The sequence below is a fragment of the Leptodactylus fuscus genome, chromosome 6, assembly GCF_031893055.1.
Source record: "Leptodactylus fuscus isolate aLepFus1 chromosome 6, aLepFus1.hap2, whole genome shotgun sequence".
Lineage (NCBI taxonomy): Eukaryota > Metazoa > Chordata > Amphibia > Anura > Leptodactylidae > Leptodactylus > Leptodactylus fuscus.
In genome coordinates, this window is record NC_134270.1 from 14,322,607 (window position 1) to 14,338,116 (window position 15,510).

General features: G+C 44.3%; 3 protein-coding genes across 3 annotated transcripts; all 3 read right to left on the reverse strand.

Annotated features, from left to right (window-relative positions):
• Nucleotides 1-311: 311 nt before the first annotated feature.
• Nucleotides 312-1,706, reverse strand: LOC142209270 (nicotinamide N-methyltransferase-like). The gene is made up of 2 exons (XM_075278205.1): nt 1,637-1,706; nt 312-952 (listed from the first exon to the last, which is right to left on the reverse strand). The coding sequence occupies exon 2, from the start codon at nt 949-951 to the stop codon at nt 517-519; it is 435 nt and encodes a 144-aa protein (XP_075134306.1). The 5' UTR covers nt 952; nt 1,637-1,706; the 3' UTR covers nt 312-516.
• Nucleotides 1,707-1,708: 2 nt separating this feature from the next.
• Nucleotides 1,709-2,967, reverse strand: LOC142209271 (nicotinamide N-methyltransferase-like). Its single transcript, XM_075278206.1, has 2 exons — nt 2,898-2,967; nt 1,709-2,213 (listed from the first exon to the last, which is right to left on the reverse strand). Exon 2 carries the CDS (start codon nt 2,210-2,212, stop codon nt 1,778-1,780), a length of 435 nt encoding a protein of 144 aa, XP_075134307.1. The 5' UTR covers nt 2,213; nt 2,898-2,967; the 3' UTR covers nt 1,709-1,777.
• Nucleotides 2,968-2,969: 2 nt separating this feature from the next.
• Nucleotides 2,970-7,376, reverse strand: LOC142209268 (nicotinamide N-methyltransferase-like). The gene is made up of 3 exons (XM_075278204.1): nt 7,199-7,376; nt 4,159-4,366; nt 2,970-3,474 (listed from the first exon to the last, which is right to left on the reverse strand). The coding sequence occupies exons 1-3, from the start codon at nt 7,344-7,346 to the stop codon at nt 3,039-3,041; spliced, it is 792 nt and encodes a 263-aa protein (XP_075134305.1). The 5' UTR covers nt 7,347-7,376; the 3' UTR covers nt 2,970-3,038.
• Between the last annotated feature and the right edge of the window lie 8,134 nt (nt 7,377-15,510).

The window sequence follows — 15,510 nt, forward strand, 5'->3', positions numbered from 1 at the left end:
CTATCTATCTGCAGGGCTGGGGTGATATGCTGGTTCTGGTGACAGTAACCTATCTATCTGCAGGACTGGGGTGATATGCTGGTTCTGGTGACAGTAACCTATCTATCTGCAGGGCTGGGGTGATATGCTGGTTCTGGTGACAGTAACCTATCTATCTGCAGATGATCCTGTATTACAGTGTACATAGCCAAAGAAAAACATCTCTGTTTGATCTAACATTCACCTGTGAACAGGTCCACACGCACTCTTGAACACAGTTTTTCAAACAGGTTTTCCCATGTAGGTTTTATTAAATTTAATATGTCTGAAAGAGGAAAAGATAAGTTTGGGTTAAGCACCATGTTAGTACCAGGCAGTCTCCAATGACTTCATACTGTACGGGAACTGGGCAGACAGCAAAAATGGGAAAAGACATCCCGGTATCAGTCAGACCGTGTCATTCCACCATCTCGATTTGCACAACTAATCAGATTTTTCTTACATACTTTTCGATGAACACCTCTCTATACACCCCGCTTAGCTATTAGTTTGCTTCCGAGCAGTAATAACATAATAAGCAGTGAAATCTGCTTTGTCTTCCACAGAAGTTTCCGTCTTCCTAGAGAGCTGAAAGCTTTCGATAACGTATCCAGCTCCAGTTATGGATTCCCTGAGAAAGGCTTCATTGAGATCTAGGCCGGAGAACTTCACTTCGCCTACCGTGTAGAAAGTGTTTCCCATAACACCTCCGAGCACCAAGTAGCCGCCCGGCTTTAGTAATGTGGTCATGTTCTTTACAGCAGTGACATATGCTTCATAGTCTTTACATGCCGCCTCCAGACACAGGCAACTAAGGACACAATCCGCCTGGGGAAGAGTAACCGGATCTAGCGGATTTGCTTTCAGGACGTCGCACTTCAGGACTTGTTTTATGGTTTTTCTTAGTCGTTCTTCCTTTTCTTGGCAAGTCATCCTGAAGAAGAAGTTGTGATATTAAAATTTGTAGACCTAGAGATACATATACAATTTGGAATCATCGACAATGTTAAATATACATTTTCAAGTGTACCAGGGTTGTCCAGAATTTGGACCAAACTCAGATAGCCACGGTGAGTGTTTAAAAAAAAATTATATTGTAAACCGAAGTGACGTCAGTGGTTGTTGGTAAGGAATTGGTGACCTATGTGTGTGATGTCACCAGTCCCTCTCCAATATGACCTATTTAAGTAATATGCCATAACTCTTGTTGGGTACCACATATCGTTATGATATGCCCATTAATTGATGCCACATGTTTCTACCAGTCCAGGCAAACCAAGCAGATTAAACCATACTTCCTTCGATAGATACATCATTTGGAAGTATCATCATCCCCTTTCTTGAAGTCATACACAGCTTTATGTCCTTCAACCACAGTTCTGTACATGGATGGTTATAAAACATGAATTATGACATGCAAGTTTTTGAAGTCTTATTCTGTCTATGTTCAAACCTACATGCCATGCTTCCAGACTGACATGGTAGCCATTGGTATGTAAACTGACCAGTGAATTAGGTGGATAGTCTCATATTAATTAATATACTGGCTTTATTAATCACCTGCTGTGGATTGCAAAATGGGTTAACATAGATAGGAGCAATCTTTTTTATGCTGTACCTGTCTCTTTCCAGATGGCAGACATGTTTGAGCACAGAGCTCCAGTATCAGTCAGACCGTGTCATTCCACCATCTCGATTTGCACAACTAATCAGATTTTTCTTACATACTTTTCGATGAACACCTCTCTATACACCCCGCTTAGCTATTAGTTTGCTTCCGAGCAGTAATAACATAATAAGCAGTGAAATCTGCTTTGTCTTCCACAGAAGTTTCCGTCTTCCTAGAGAGCTGAAAGCTTTCGATAACGTATCCAGCTCCAGTTATGGATTCCCTGAGAAAGGCTTCATTGAGATCTAGGCCGGAGAACTTCACTTCGCCTACCGTGTAGAAAGTGTTTCCCATAACACCTCCGAGCACCAAGTAGCCGCCCGGCTTTAGTAATGTGGTCATGTTCTTTACAGCAGTGACATATGCTTCATAGTCTTTACATGCCGCCTCCAGACACAGGCAACTAAGGACACAATCCGCCTGGGGAAGAGTAACCGGATCTAGCGGATTTGCTTTCAGGACGTCGCACTTCAGGACTTGTTTTATGGTTTTTCTTAGTCGTTCTTCCTTTTCTTGGCAAGTCATCCTGAAGAAGAAGTTGTGATATTAAAATTTGTAGACCTAGAGATACATATACAATTTGGAATCATCGACAATGTTAAATATACATTTTCAAGTGTACCAGGGTTGTCCAGAATTTGGACCAAACTCAGATAGCCACGGTGAGTGTTTAAAAAAAAATTATATTGTAAACCGAAGTGACGTCAGTGGTTGTTGGTAAGGAATTGGTGACCTATGTGTGTGATGTCACCAGTCCCTCTCCAATATGACCTATTTAAGTAATATGCCATAACTCTTGTTGGGTACCACATATCGTTATGATATGCCCATTAATTGATGCCACATGTTTCTACCAGTCCAGGCAAACCAAGCAGATTAAACCATACTTCCTTCGATAGATACATCATTTGGAAGTATCATCATCCCCTTTCTTGAAGTCATACACAGCTTTATGTCCTTCAACCACAGTTCTGTACATGGATGGTTATAAAACATGAATTATGACATGCAAGTTTTTGAAGTCTTATTCTGTCTATGTTCAAACCTACATGCCATGCTTCCAGACTGACATGGTAGCCATTGGTATGTAAACTGACCAGTGAATTAGGTGGATAGTCTCATATTAATTAATATACTGGCTTTATTAATCACCTGCTGTGGATTGCAAAATGGGTTAACATAGATAGGAGCAATCTTTTTTATGCTGTACCTGTCTCTTTCCAGATGGCAGACATGTTTGAGCACAGAGCTCCAGTATCAGTCAGACCGTGTCATTCCACCATCTCGATTTGCACAACTAATCAGATTTTTCTTACATACTTTTCGATGAACACCTCTCTATACACCCCGCTTAGCTATTAGTTTGCTTCCGAGCAGTAATAACATAATAAGCAGTGAAATCTGCTTTGTCTTCCACAGAAGTTTCCGTCTTCCTAGAGAGCTGAAAGCTTTCGATAACGTATCCAGCTCCAGTTATGGATTCCCTGAGAAAGGCTTCATTGAGATCTAGGCCGGAGAACTTCACTTCGCCTACCGTGTAGAAAGTGTTTCCCATAACACCTCCGAGCACCAAGTAGCCGCCCGGCTTTAGTAATGTGGTCATGTTCTTTACAGCAGTGACATATGCTTCATAGTCTTTACATGCCGCCTCCAGACACAGGCAACTAAGGACACAATCCGCCTGGGGAAGAGTAACCGGATCTAGCGGATTTGCTTTCAGGACGTCGCACTTCAGGACTTGTTTTATGGTTTTTCTTAGTCGTTCTTCCTTTTCTTGGCAAGTCATCCTGAAGAAGAAGTTGTGATATTAAAATTTGTAGACCTAGAGATACATATACAATTTGGAATCATCGACAATGTTAAATATACATTTTCAAGTGTACCAGGGTTGTCCAGAATTTGGACCAAACTCAGATAGCCACGGTGAGTGTTTAAAAAAAAATTATATTGTAAACCGAAGTGACGTCAGTGGTTGTTGGTAAGGAATTGGTGACCTATGTGTGTGATGTCACCAGTCCCTCTCCAATATGACCTATTTAAGTAATATGCCATAACTCTTGTTGGGTACCACATATCGTTATGATATGCCCATTAATTGATGCCACATGTTTCTACCAGTCCAGGCAAACCAAGCAGATTAAACCATACTTCCTTCGATAGATACATCATTTGGAAGTATCATCATCCCCTTTCTTGAAGTCATACACAGCTTTATGTCCTTCAACCACAGTTCTGTACATGGATGGTTATAAAACATGAATTATGACATGCAAGTTTTTGAAGTCTTATTCTGTCTATGTTCAAACCTACATGCCATGCTTCCAGACTGACATGGTAGCCATTGGTATGTAAACTGACCAGTGAATTAGGTGGATAGTCTCATATTAATTAATATACTGGCTTTATTAATCACCTGCTGTGGATTGCAAAATGGGTTAACATAGATAGGAGCAATCTTTTTTATGCTGTACCTGTCTCTTTCCAGATGGCAGACATGTTTGAGCACAGAGCTCCAGTCAAATGCTCCAGGCTGATTCTTAAGCCATACATTAAACTCCTCTCTGTTCCTGTCTGTAAAATCGGAGACAATGATGTTTTTGAAGACCTCACAGGCTGACAGGAGCTGGTATATGCTGGGCCCCGTCCCGATGTCGATCAGTGTATCGCCCTTCACTTTACCTGATATGAAAGAAATGAACATTACAGCAAAGCATTGTTACAATTATGTATAATGATAGCTGTCTGTACCGACTGGAGTACTACTACTCCCAGCAGGTTACCATTACTACACACCATGCAGTCCTTGCCCCTCCACAATGTTATGCACATGCACTCCCTGCTGCTGCTGGATACACCCATAGGGCAAATGAGCCCCCCTTTTTATTACTTAAAATCCCATTGTGTACTCCCGCAATCCTTCCCAAGCCTTTCCTTGTCCATATGTAGTATAATGGTATGGTATGGTATGGTATGGTATAGTTGGAAGGGACCTCAAGGGCCATTGGGTCCAACCCCCTGCGAGTGCAGGTCTTCCTAAATCATCCCAGCTATATATTTATCCAGATTCCGCTTGAAGATTTCCATTGATGGAGCGCCCACCACCTCCCGTGGCAGCCTATTCCACTCTCTCACTACCCTCACTGTCAGAAAGTTTTTCCTAATGTCTAATCTGTATCTCTTTCCCTTTAGTTTCATCCCATTGCTTCTTGTACTTCCTTGTGCTAATGAGAATAGGGTAGATCCCTCTGCACTGTGACTACCTTTCAGATATTTGTAGACTGCTATTAAATCTCCCCTCAGCCTTTTCTTCTGCAAACTAAACAATCCCAGTTTTTTTAGCCGCTCCTCATAGGACATGGTTTGCAGACCTTCCACCATTTTGGTTGCTCTTCTCTGGACTTGCTCCAATATATCGAGGTCTTTCTTGAATTGAGGCGCCCAGAACTGTACACAGTATTCCAGGTGTGGTCTGACCAGGGAAGAGTACAGCGGAATAATGACCTCTCTTCATCTAGATTCAATGCTTGTCTTAATACATCCTAGAATTTTATTAGCCTTTTTTGCAGCAGCACCGCACTGTTGGCTCATGTTGAATTTGTGATCTACTATTATGCCCAAGTCCTTTTCCCCTATGCTATCACTTAGTTCTATTCCTCCCATACTATATATGTTTTTTACATTTCTGTTACCCAGATGTAGAACTTTGCATTTGTCCCTGTTAAATACCATTTTGTTGGCCTCAGCCCATTGTTCCAGTGTGTCTAAGTCCTTTTGAATACACTCTCTCTCCTCTCTAGTGTTGGCTATTCCTCCTATCTTCGTATCATCTGCAAATTTTATGAGTTCCCCAATAATTCCATCGTCCAGATCATTTATAAAGATATTAAAAAGTACTGGGCCCAGAACAGAGCCCTGCGGCACCCCGCTTTTGACTTTCTTCCAGTTCGATGTGTAGCCATTTAGTATTACTCGTTGTGCCCGATCATTAAGCCAGTTGTGAATCCACCTAACTGATTTTTTGTCAAAGCCATACTTAATCATTTTTTCAATAAGAAGGTTATGTGATACTTTATCAAATGCCTTACTGAAGTCAAGATATACTATGTCCACGGCATTCCCTTGGTCCAACCATTCAGTGATTTTGTTGTAGAAGGAAATCAGGTTAGTCTGACAAGATTTATTGGTCATAAAGCCGTGCTGGCTCTAGTTAATTAATGCCTTCCCATCCAGGTACTGAAGTAAATGTTCCTTGACAATTTGCTCAAAGATTTTTCCTGCTATCGAGGTCAGACTTACCGGCCTGTAATTTCCTGGATCGTCCCTTTTCCCCTTTTTGTAGATGGGGACAACATTTGCCCTTTTCCAATCTAAAGGGACCACTCCTGTTTCCCATGACTTACCGAAGATTATAGCAAGGGGTTCTGTTATTTCCTCTGCTATCTCTTTCAGGACTCTAGGGTGTAAATCATCTGGTCCTGGGGACTTGGTTTCCTGTAACTTGGCTAAGTGCTCTCTTACCAGACCTTCGCTTATAGTCAGCTTGGAGTCCTCCTTCCCCTCATCTCCATCACCATTAATGGTCCCTCAGTGCCCTCATATGTAGTATTATGGCCCCTTCACTGCCTCCACATATAGTATAAAGGTCCCATCAGTGCCCCACATATAGTATAAAGGCCCCTTCAGTGCATCACATGTAATATAATGGCCCCTAACATTCAGTAGAATGGCTCCATTAGTGCCCCCTGTGATATATAAAGACCCCCACAGCGCCATCACATGTAATATAACTACCCCCACATATAAGGATCCCTATATATAATATAGTGGCCTCTACATGGTCCCATCTATAGTATAATGGCCCCAGTACAGCCTCCCCATATAATACAATGGCCCTCAGAGTATCCCCAAATATAATATAATGGCCCCCACAGTATGTCCAGGAGCGAGTGGTAAGCTGCGCTCATTACTCACCTCTTGGCTCCGGGGCTTGCTGTGATGTCAGCACCCCATGGGGAGCAGAGAGGTGAGTAATAATCGCAACTTACCACTCGTAACACATACATCTAGAAGTTGCAGAGTTTACCCCTGACATTACCAGGTCTTCAGGTTGAGAACCAACTGTCTACAGGATTTAGTGGATGCCCATCACATGATGGACCATCTAGACAAGCTTTGGCACTCCAGCTCTTACAGAACTGTAATTCCCAGCATGCCTACCTACTCCGCTCTTCTTGGAACTCCCATAGAAGTGTATGGAGCATGATGGGAGTTGTAGTTTCACAGCAGTTGGAGTGATGAAATTTGCTGATCCCTGATCTAACGTAAATGGGTGACACTCCCGGGATGGTGGGGCTAAGTCATAGCCAGTGGTGTCCATCAGCATAGTTCTCACCCCTCCCTAGTGAGAGCACATGAGCTATCAAAAATAGCAACATTTTTGCATCTGAGTATTAAAAGTAACATTCTGGTTCTTATCGGTCAAATTAAGTTTTTGGAAAGAGCAGGACCTACCTGATGTAAATATGGCCACCAGTTCTTTGAGTAAAAAGTAGAAGCATTCATCTCCCATAGACCCCGCACCCAGATGAAAATAGGTCTCCAGGTAGGCCTTGGGGTTGAATAATTCCTGGTATTCCTCCTTGCCCGTGAAGTCAGACATAGCTTCTCTTGTCTCAATGCTTTCTGCACCGTCCCAATGCAGCAAATGTGGAGATGTCCTCAGGTCACCGCTAGTCTTCGGTCTACAGTGCGCAAACAATCTATCCAGCCAAGTTACTGTGGGTGGCGAGCCAAGTCAATGTTTATATGACCTCAAAGTCCAAAGTTAAAATATTCTTCTGATCTAATAAAGTGAAATTCAAACTTTTATAACTTAACTGTTACTAGACATAATGTCAAACGTCAAGGAAGGAATCTGGGGCTATATCTGGTGCGGGAGTGAGATATATATCAACCCTAAAAGCAGAAATCCCGTATCCAGGGAAAGATATTGCTGCAATACAAACTTCACTACATAAGTAGAAGGTGTAGGACTTAACCCTCTAAGTGCCTAAGCAGCCGTCATTGGCTACTAGTTGGCTCTCAACTGAGTCCTGCGACCCACCATCAGGGTCAAGGAGAATGCAGTTTTTGCTGCAAACTTTCCTTTTCATTCACTTTATGTATACCTCCCAATGATCCCATTTAATATACGGAGGGAAACGCGTCGAGATTAGGCTCTGTTTGTTAGTGGCAGTACGCGGCATCTTGTTGCGGCTTTCCGCACCGGATTAGGCCCAAATGAAAGAGCCTAGTCCAGAGGGTGCTGTCGCAAGGCGGATACCGCGGCTGAATCCGCAGTGTCCGCCTCACGACAGCACCCTCTGGACTAGGCTCTGGACTAGGCTGAATCCGCCTGAAGAAAAGGCAGCGCGTTTCTTTTTTCCACTAGCGGCAGGTCTACATAGACCACCATTGAGAGGGGGCAGATTATGACGTGGATTCCATGCCAAAATCGTGTGAACGGGGCCTTAGGGGGAGTTCACACTGCCGCTGGTGACCGTCTGTAGTGTCCGTTGCTTTTTTCCGTTACAAGATTTTAGCAACGAACACTAGCCTAACCGCAACAAATCCGTTAAAAGTTCCATTCGTTTCAATGGAATTGTATCTTGTGACCGTTAGTGTCCGTTATACACCCAGTGCGTTACATGTCCAGGACTGCAGGACCTACGTGCAGGAACTTTTGTGTCCGTTAAAAAAAAAAAACGTTTCATGACAGATGGCGAGCAACCTTTATTTTTTAATATTAAAGTCTATGGGTAATGGACAGTAATGGACGGGTGTCTGTTATACTGTCTATAAAAAAACGGACACAAGGGCGGCCATGTCCACTTTAGCCAATCCAGTGGGTTTCCGTCTTCTGCCCCAAGAAACTGGACAGGGGACGGAAACCCGGCGGTCAGTTTTCAAAACTATTCACTTGAATGGGTTTGCAAAGTGACCACCCGTGAGCGTTTTGTACCGGTCCGCAACGAAACCGTTTTTTGGGTTTTTTAACCGGACACAAAGTCCTGCATGTCTGAATTTGTGTCCGGTTTCGCCACGGAGAGGCACAAAACGCTCACAGGCGGTCACTTTGCAAACCCATTCAACTGAATGGGTTTGAAAACTGATTACTGGGTTCCCGTCCCCCGTCCAGTTTCTCGGAGCAGAAGACGGAAACCCGCCGGACTGGCTAAAGCGGACACGGGTGCAGGTGTGAACCCGCCCTAACTGATGCTAAGGTGTCCGTTTTTTAACTGATCTTAAATGGATAGTGTCAGTTATGATAGGTGTCCGGTTTTTTGTTGCTTTGGTTTTTTTGTAACGGACACTATCATAATCAATATCCAACGGTATTGTGAACTCTGCCTTAGAGGGTAAAGTCCTGCACTTGCTTCTCTGCTTATATAGTGACATTTGTATTGCAGCAATATCTTTCCCTGGTTACGTGATTTTCGCTGTTGAGGTTGATTATATATTTCTCTCCAGCCCTGCAGCACTAGATATCGCCCCAGATTGTATTTATCTCTAGTAAAACTTAAGTTATAGAAGCCTCTCCTTCCAGTGAATTTTATTTTTCTGAGTGCCCTCCCTACTGTGAGACTATGATCTTATAAAGTGTATGGGAAAAACAGGATATTTCGCCTAAACTCCGCTTTCTATAGGAATCACAGAGCTTATATGGTCTTGCTTTATAGGAAGTTAAAGCAGGAAGCAGATAGCGCTGTTCTCTGTGTAGTGGTGGAACTGCGTCACTACCAGGCTCGGACTGGCCCACCAGGGTACCGATGAATTCCCTCCACTTGCCCCATATCTTTCGGCAGGGACCAAAGGGGCCCCCGGAATCCAGAGACTGATGACTCCGGATCACAGAGTCAGGCCCGGACACATCAATAACAGAAAGGAGCCCAATGTCTCGTGCAGCAGGACCCCTTTTCCAAAAGAAGCCTTCCCAGGGGAGGTCCGTGAAAATAACAAACATTTTTACTCACCTCTCCAGGGTGTTCGAAGATTCTGCATCATCTTCTGCTCATTTCTGGCCTGTACTTGACATTATGTGTTCCAGACGTCACCACTGAGGCCTTTGATAGTGCCCCAGCAGTTACATGGGGGCACTGGCGTCATAATATTGGCGTGCCTCACGTGACCACTGACACACAATCCTAGTCCTCAGAGGTCACGTCTGGAATGCTTGATGTCAGCCGCAAACATGTTGAGCTTTATACTGGGGGTAGAGGGGGGGCACTGAGAAGTATATTATACTGAGAAGTATATTATACTGTCGGGCCACAGTGGAGCATATTATACTGTGTGGCACCAAAAGTGGGGAGCATATTATACTGTCGGGCCACAGTGGAGCATATTATACTGTGTGGCACCAAAAGTGGGGAGAATATTATACTGTGTGGTGTCAATGTGGGGACCATATTATACTGTGTGGGGCCACAGTGGAGCATATTAAATTGTGTGAGACTTCTCAGGAGCATATTACACTCTTTGAGGCCACTATGGAGCATTATACTAAGGGGAGACTGTGGGAGCATATCATACTTTGCGGGGGCCACAGTGGAGCATTATGCTGTGGTGGGGGGCAGGCTCCATATCATTATATTGGGGGAGCACTGTGGAGTTCATATTATACTGTCTGGTGCCACTTAGGGGTATTATACTGTGTTGGAGCTCTGGGGAACAAATTTTACTGTGTGGAGCGGTCAGGGGAGCATTTTATACTGTGGTGAGCACTGTGGAGCATACTATATCATGGGGAGAATTATATACCATGTGGAGCATTATACTGTGCAGGGGGGGCTCAAAATTCCTGTTCTCAGCCCTGTGTGTTCTGTCTCCATCTCTCACTATAATTTTGCACATACGTTTAGTGTTCCATGGCCATGTCATTCCCCATATAGTACTATGCAGGAACCAGCCATGGAACTATTTGGGTCTGCACCATACTAGAGGGGGTGACTATACTGGGAACACACTCAGTAACTCAGGATAGTCAGCACATATATAAGATTTTAATGAAAGATGCGTGATGTAGCTTATTAGCAGCCTTACAGTATGAGCCCCCCACTTTAGGCAGCTATTTACTTACCAGTCCCTGCTCCGCACAGTCGCTCTGCTTCCCCTTTAGGCTGCAACCTTGCTGGAGAAAGCTGTGAGAGCAGGAGACAGCGTCACTATCAGACACTGCCGCTAACGGTGGGTGGTGATGCCATCTAGTGGCTGCTATTATTATACACTCACCGGCCACTTTATTAGGTACACCATGCTAGTAACGGGTTGGACCCCCTTTTGCCTTCAGAACTGCCTCAATTCTTCGTGGCATAGATTCAACAAGGTGCTGGAAGCATTCCTCAGAGATTTTGGTCCATATTGACATGATGGCATCACACAGTTGCCGCAGATTTGTCGGCTGCACATCCATGATGCGAATCTCCCGTTCCACCACATCCCAAAGATGCTCTATTGGATTGAGATCTGGTGACTGTGGAGGCCATTGGAGTACAGTGAACTCATTGTCATGTTCAAGAAACCAGTCTGAGATGATTCCAGCTTTATGACATGGCATTGCATTATCCTGCTGAAAGTAGCCATCAGATGTTGGGTACATTGTGGTCATAAAGGGATGGACATGGTCAGCAACAATACTCAGGTAGGCTTTGGCGATGCAACGATGCTCAATTGGTACCAAGGGGCCCAAAGAGTGCCAAGAAAATATTCCCCACACCATGACACCACCACCACCAGCCTGAACCGTTGATACAAGGCAGGATGGATCCATGCTTTCATGTTGTTGACGCCAAATTCTGACCCTACCATCCGAATGTTGCAGCAGAAATCAAGACTCATCAGACCAGGCTACGTTTTTCCAATCTTCAATTGTCCAATTTCGATGAGCTTGTGCAAATTGTAGCCTCAGTTTCCTGTTCTTAGCTGAAAGGAGTGGCACCCGGTGTGGTCTTCTGCTGCTGTAGCCCATCTGCCTCAAAGTTCGACGTACTGTGCGTTCAGAGATGCTCTTCTGGCTACCTTGGTTGTAACGGGTGGCTATTTGAGTCACTGTTGCCTTTCTATCAGCTCGAACCAGTCTGGCCATTCTCCTCTGACCTCTGGCATCAACAACGCATTTCCGCCCACAGAACTGCCGCTCACTGGATGTTTTTTCTTTTTCGGACCATTCTCTGTAAACCCTAGAGATGGTTGTGCGTGAAAATCCCAGTAGATCAGCAGTTTCTGAAATGCTCAGACCAGCCCTTCTGGCACCAACAACCATGCCACGTTCAAAGGCACTCAAATCACCTTTCTTCCCCATACTGATGCTCGGTTTGAACTGCAGGAGATTGTCTTGACCATGTCTACATGCCTAAATGCACTAAGTTGCCGCCATGTGATTGGCTGATTAGAAATTAAGTGTTAACGAGCAGTTGGACAGGTGTACCTAATAAAGTGGCCGGTGAGTGTATATCTTGTAAGTACCAAGCACAGCGTTCCCATCATATACACTATGTGATCAAAAGTATCCGCACACCTGGCTGAAAATGACTTACAAGTTGGTGGCGCCCTCCATCGGTAATGCTGGATACAATATGGTGTTGGCCCACCCTTAGCCTTGATGACGGCTTCCACTCTCGCAGGCATACGTTCAATCAGGTCCTGGAAGGTTTCTTGGGGAATGGCAGCCCATTCTTCACGGAGTGCTGCACTGAGGAGAGGTATCGATGTAGGTCGGTGAGGCCTGGCACCAAGTCGGCGTTCCAAAACATCGCAAAGGTGTTCTATAGGATTGAAGTCAGGACTCTGTGCAGGCCAGTCCATTACAGAGATGTTATTGTGGTGTAACCACTCCGCCACAGGCCGTGCTCGATCAGATACAATCGCCATCCCCGAATTGCTCTTCAACAGTGGGAAGCAAGAAGGTGTTTAACACATCAATGTAGGCCTGTGCTGTGATAGTGCCACGCAAAACAACAAGGGGTGCAAACCCCCTCCATGAAAAACACCACCACACCATAACACCACCGCCTCCGAATGTTACTGTTGGCACTACACACGCTGGCAGATGACGTTCACCGGGCATTCGCCATACCCACACCCTGCCATCAGATTGCCACATTGTGTACTGTGATTCGTCACTCCACACAACGTTTTTCCACTGTTCAATCGTCCAATGTTTACACCGAGCGAGGCGACGTTTGGCATTGACCTGCGTGATGTGTGGCACCCAATCACCTGACCACGTTCGAAGTCCGTGAGTTCCTCGGAGCACCCCATTCTGCTCTCTCACGATGTCTAATGTCTACTGAGGTCGCTGATATGGAGGACCTGGCAGTAGGTGGCAGCACAATGCACCTAATATGAAAAACGGATGTTTTTGGGGGTGTCTGGATACTTTTGATCACATAGTGTACATACATGGCACAGCCACAAGTCAACACGTCGTGTGAACATACCCTAAGGATTCAAGGGCTAGCTAATCTGCATCACCGTAGGAGTGAGTAGGTTGCGCTTAGGCAATATTCCACATTCTAACTGTTGTGGAACTACAAGTTCCAGCACGCCTACTTGTTCTGTTCTTCTTGGAGCCAATTTTTTATTCCCTATCTGAAAAATTCATTGCAGTGAATAGAAGAATTTAGGGACTTTATTTTGTAGTCAAATTGTGCCTCAAAAATCTGCCTGCAAAAAACTGTGTGCATGCACAGTACGCTCATGTAAGCCGCAAAAAGAAAATGGCCGCAGACACGCGCAGTCGGCTCTGACTGAAGCCCGATGGAAGAGCCGACTGCACATACCTAGGATTTCGAAGATCAGAGCTGAAAGCAGATGCGGCGGAACGCGTTCCAGAAGAAGATGAGGCAGCGCTGGAGATTTTTCAATCAGCGTTGGGGACACCCCCAATGCTGCAAGAAAAATCATTTGCATGCTGCAGAAAACTGAGTATATTCCCGGAACGGCGGCCCAGAGAAGACTTCGAAGAATAGCCTTACCTACGTGTTAGTATTTTTTTTTTTTTTTTTTTAAAGAGATTCTAATGCTAGAATCCCTTTAAGACCGGAGCAGGGAATGTGTCAGAGCTTTGAGACAAGAAGGACCCTTGTGCAAAAGATGCAACACATTTTCACCCCTCAAAACCAGAAAACTAGCGTAGGAGGGTTGAGAAATTTCCTCTATGCACAGGGTCAGAAAGCGAAGGGGAATCTGAGGCAGACAACCAGCGAGACTTTCCACTGAACCCGGTCATGGGTTAAAGTTGCATTTAGGAGAGAAATATTGGAGGTCTTGTTTTACAACCATGCTGCAATGAGAAGAATAGAGGCGGAGGGAGCGCCTACTATGAACGCCGAACCACAGCTAAGGGGGCGATCACACTACCATCAGTGTCCGACAGCTAGTGTCCATTCAAAATTTTGCGCGGACATTAGCATTGGACACTAGCTGTGTCTGTCATTTTGCATTGATTTAAATAAACATCGGCTGCGTTCTTTTCGTGGGTTAACTGTTCACAAAGATGTCCGACGTTTCAAGCATACAGCAAAAACCTACATATGAAATGAATCAGTTATACATGCCCAATGTTAGGGATAGTATTATATGCCGTAATGGAAGGCACTTTTATTGGGCAGTCTTGAGATTCTAGCTAAGGCCCCATTCCCACGGAGTAACGCAGCGCTCATACTGACACGTAAACACGTCAGAGTGAGCACGTCAAAACAGAATCCCATTGACTTCAATGGATTCCGTTTAACGTGTGTAACACATTGAAATCAAGGGGTTTTTTTTTAACCCATTGATTTCAATGTGTAGCGCACATAAGACGGAACCCATTGAAGTCAATGGGATTCTGTTTTGAAGCACTCACTCTGAAACGTGTTTACGTGTCAGAATGAGCGCTGCGTTACTCCGTGGGAATGGGGCCTAACAACATCTAGCAAGTCAGAGTACATTTCAATTGACAACATTCTTTGTGAAATGAAAAAGTAAAGCTTTTCATTGTTTTAAAAAAAAAAAAAAAAAAAAAAAAAGAACCCTGAGCTCTCATGAGGCTGGACAAGGCTTCATACATGGTGTCCTGCTAACAGTCTCATTATGGCTGCAGCATATTTTACATTTTCTGTAAGGTGGGGGCATGTACAAGAACAGTGAGCCCTTCCGTCTATTATTACAAATACTGGTTCCTTTACATGTAATTCTGCCAGGAGTAACTGTACAATAGAAACACACAGAAAAGAAAAGCCCAAGTGAACATAATGCAAAAATTGGGATGCTAGACTTCATATCCAGGTTATGATGTAGCTACAAAGATCCCTGACAGAAGAGACTTCCACACAATCATCCCTGCTTATGACATCCCAACAGCAACAACAAGCAGCCAGTCAGAAGTACATAGACTCAAAAAAAAAAAAAAAAAAAAAACTAGCAAACCCATTGAAATCAATGGAAGGCTTACCCACCCCACCCCCCACCCCCCGGGAAACTTCCACACCACAGTGTGAATGGACCCTAAGGCAGCGACTGCAAATAGATAATTCCTATAGGCCCTCGTACACTCTTGAAAAGTTTTTTTTTTTTTTTTTTTTTTTTTTTTTAAAGAGGTATTAAGCTTAATATGTTTGAAAGAGGCAAAGATAAGTTTGGTTCACGCGCCATCTCTAGTACCAGGCAGTCTCCAATGACTCTGAACTGTATGATAAAGATAATCCCGGTATCAGTACGGTTGTGCCATCCCCCGCCAATCTGGACTAAGATTTATTTATTTTTAATACACACTGAGCAAAAAAAACCTTTAACCATCCAGC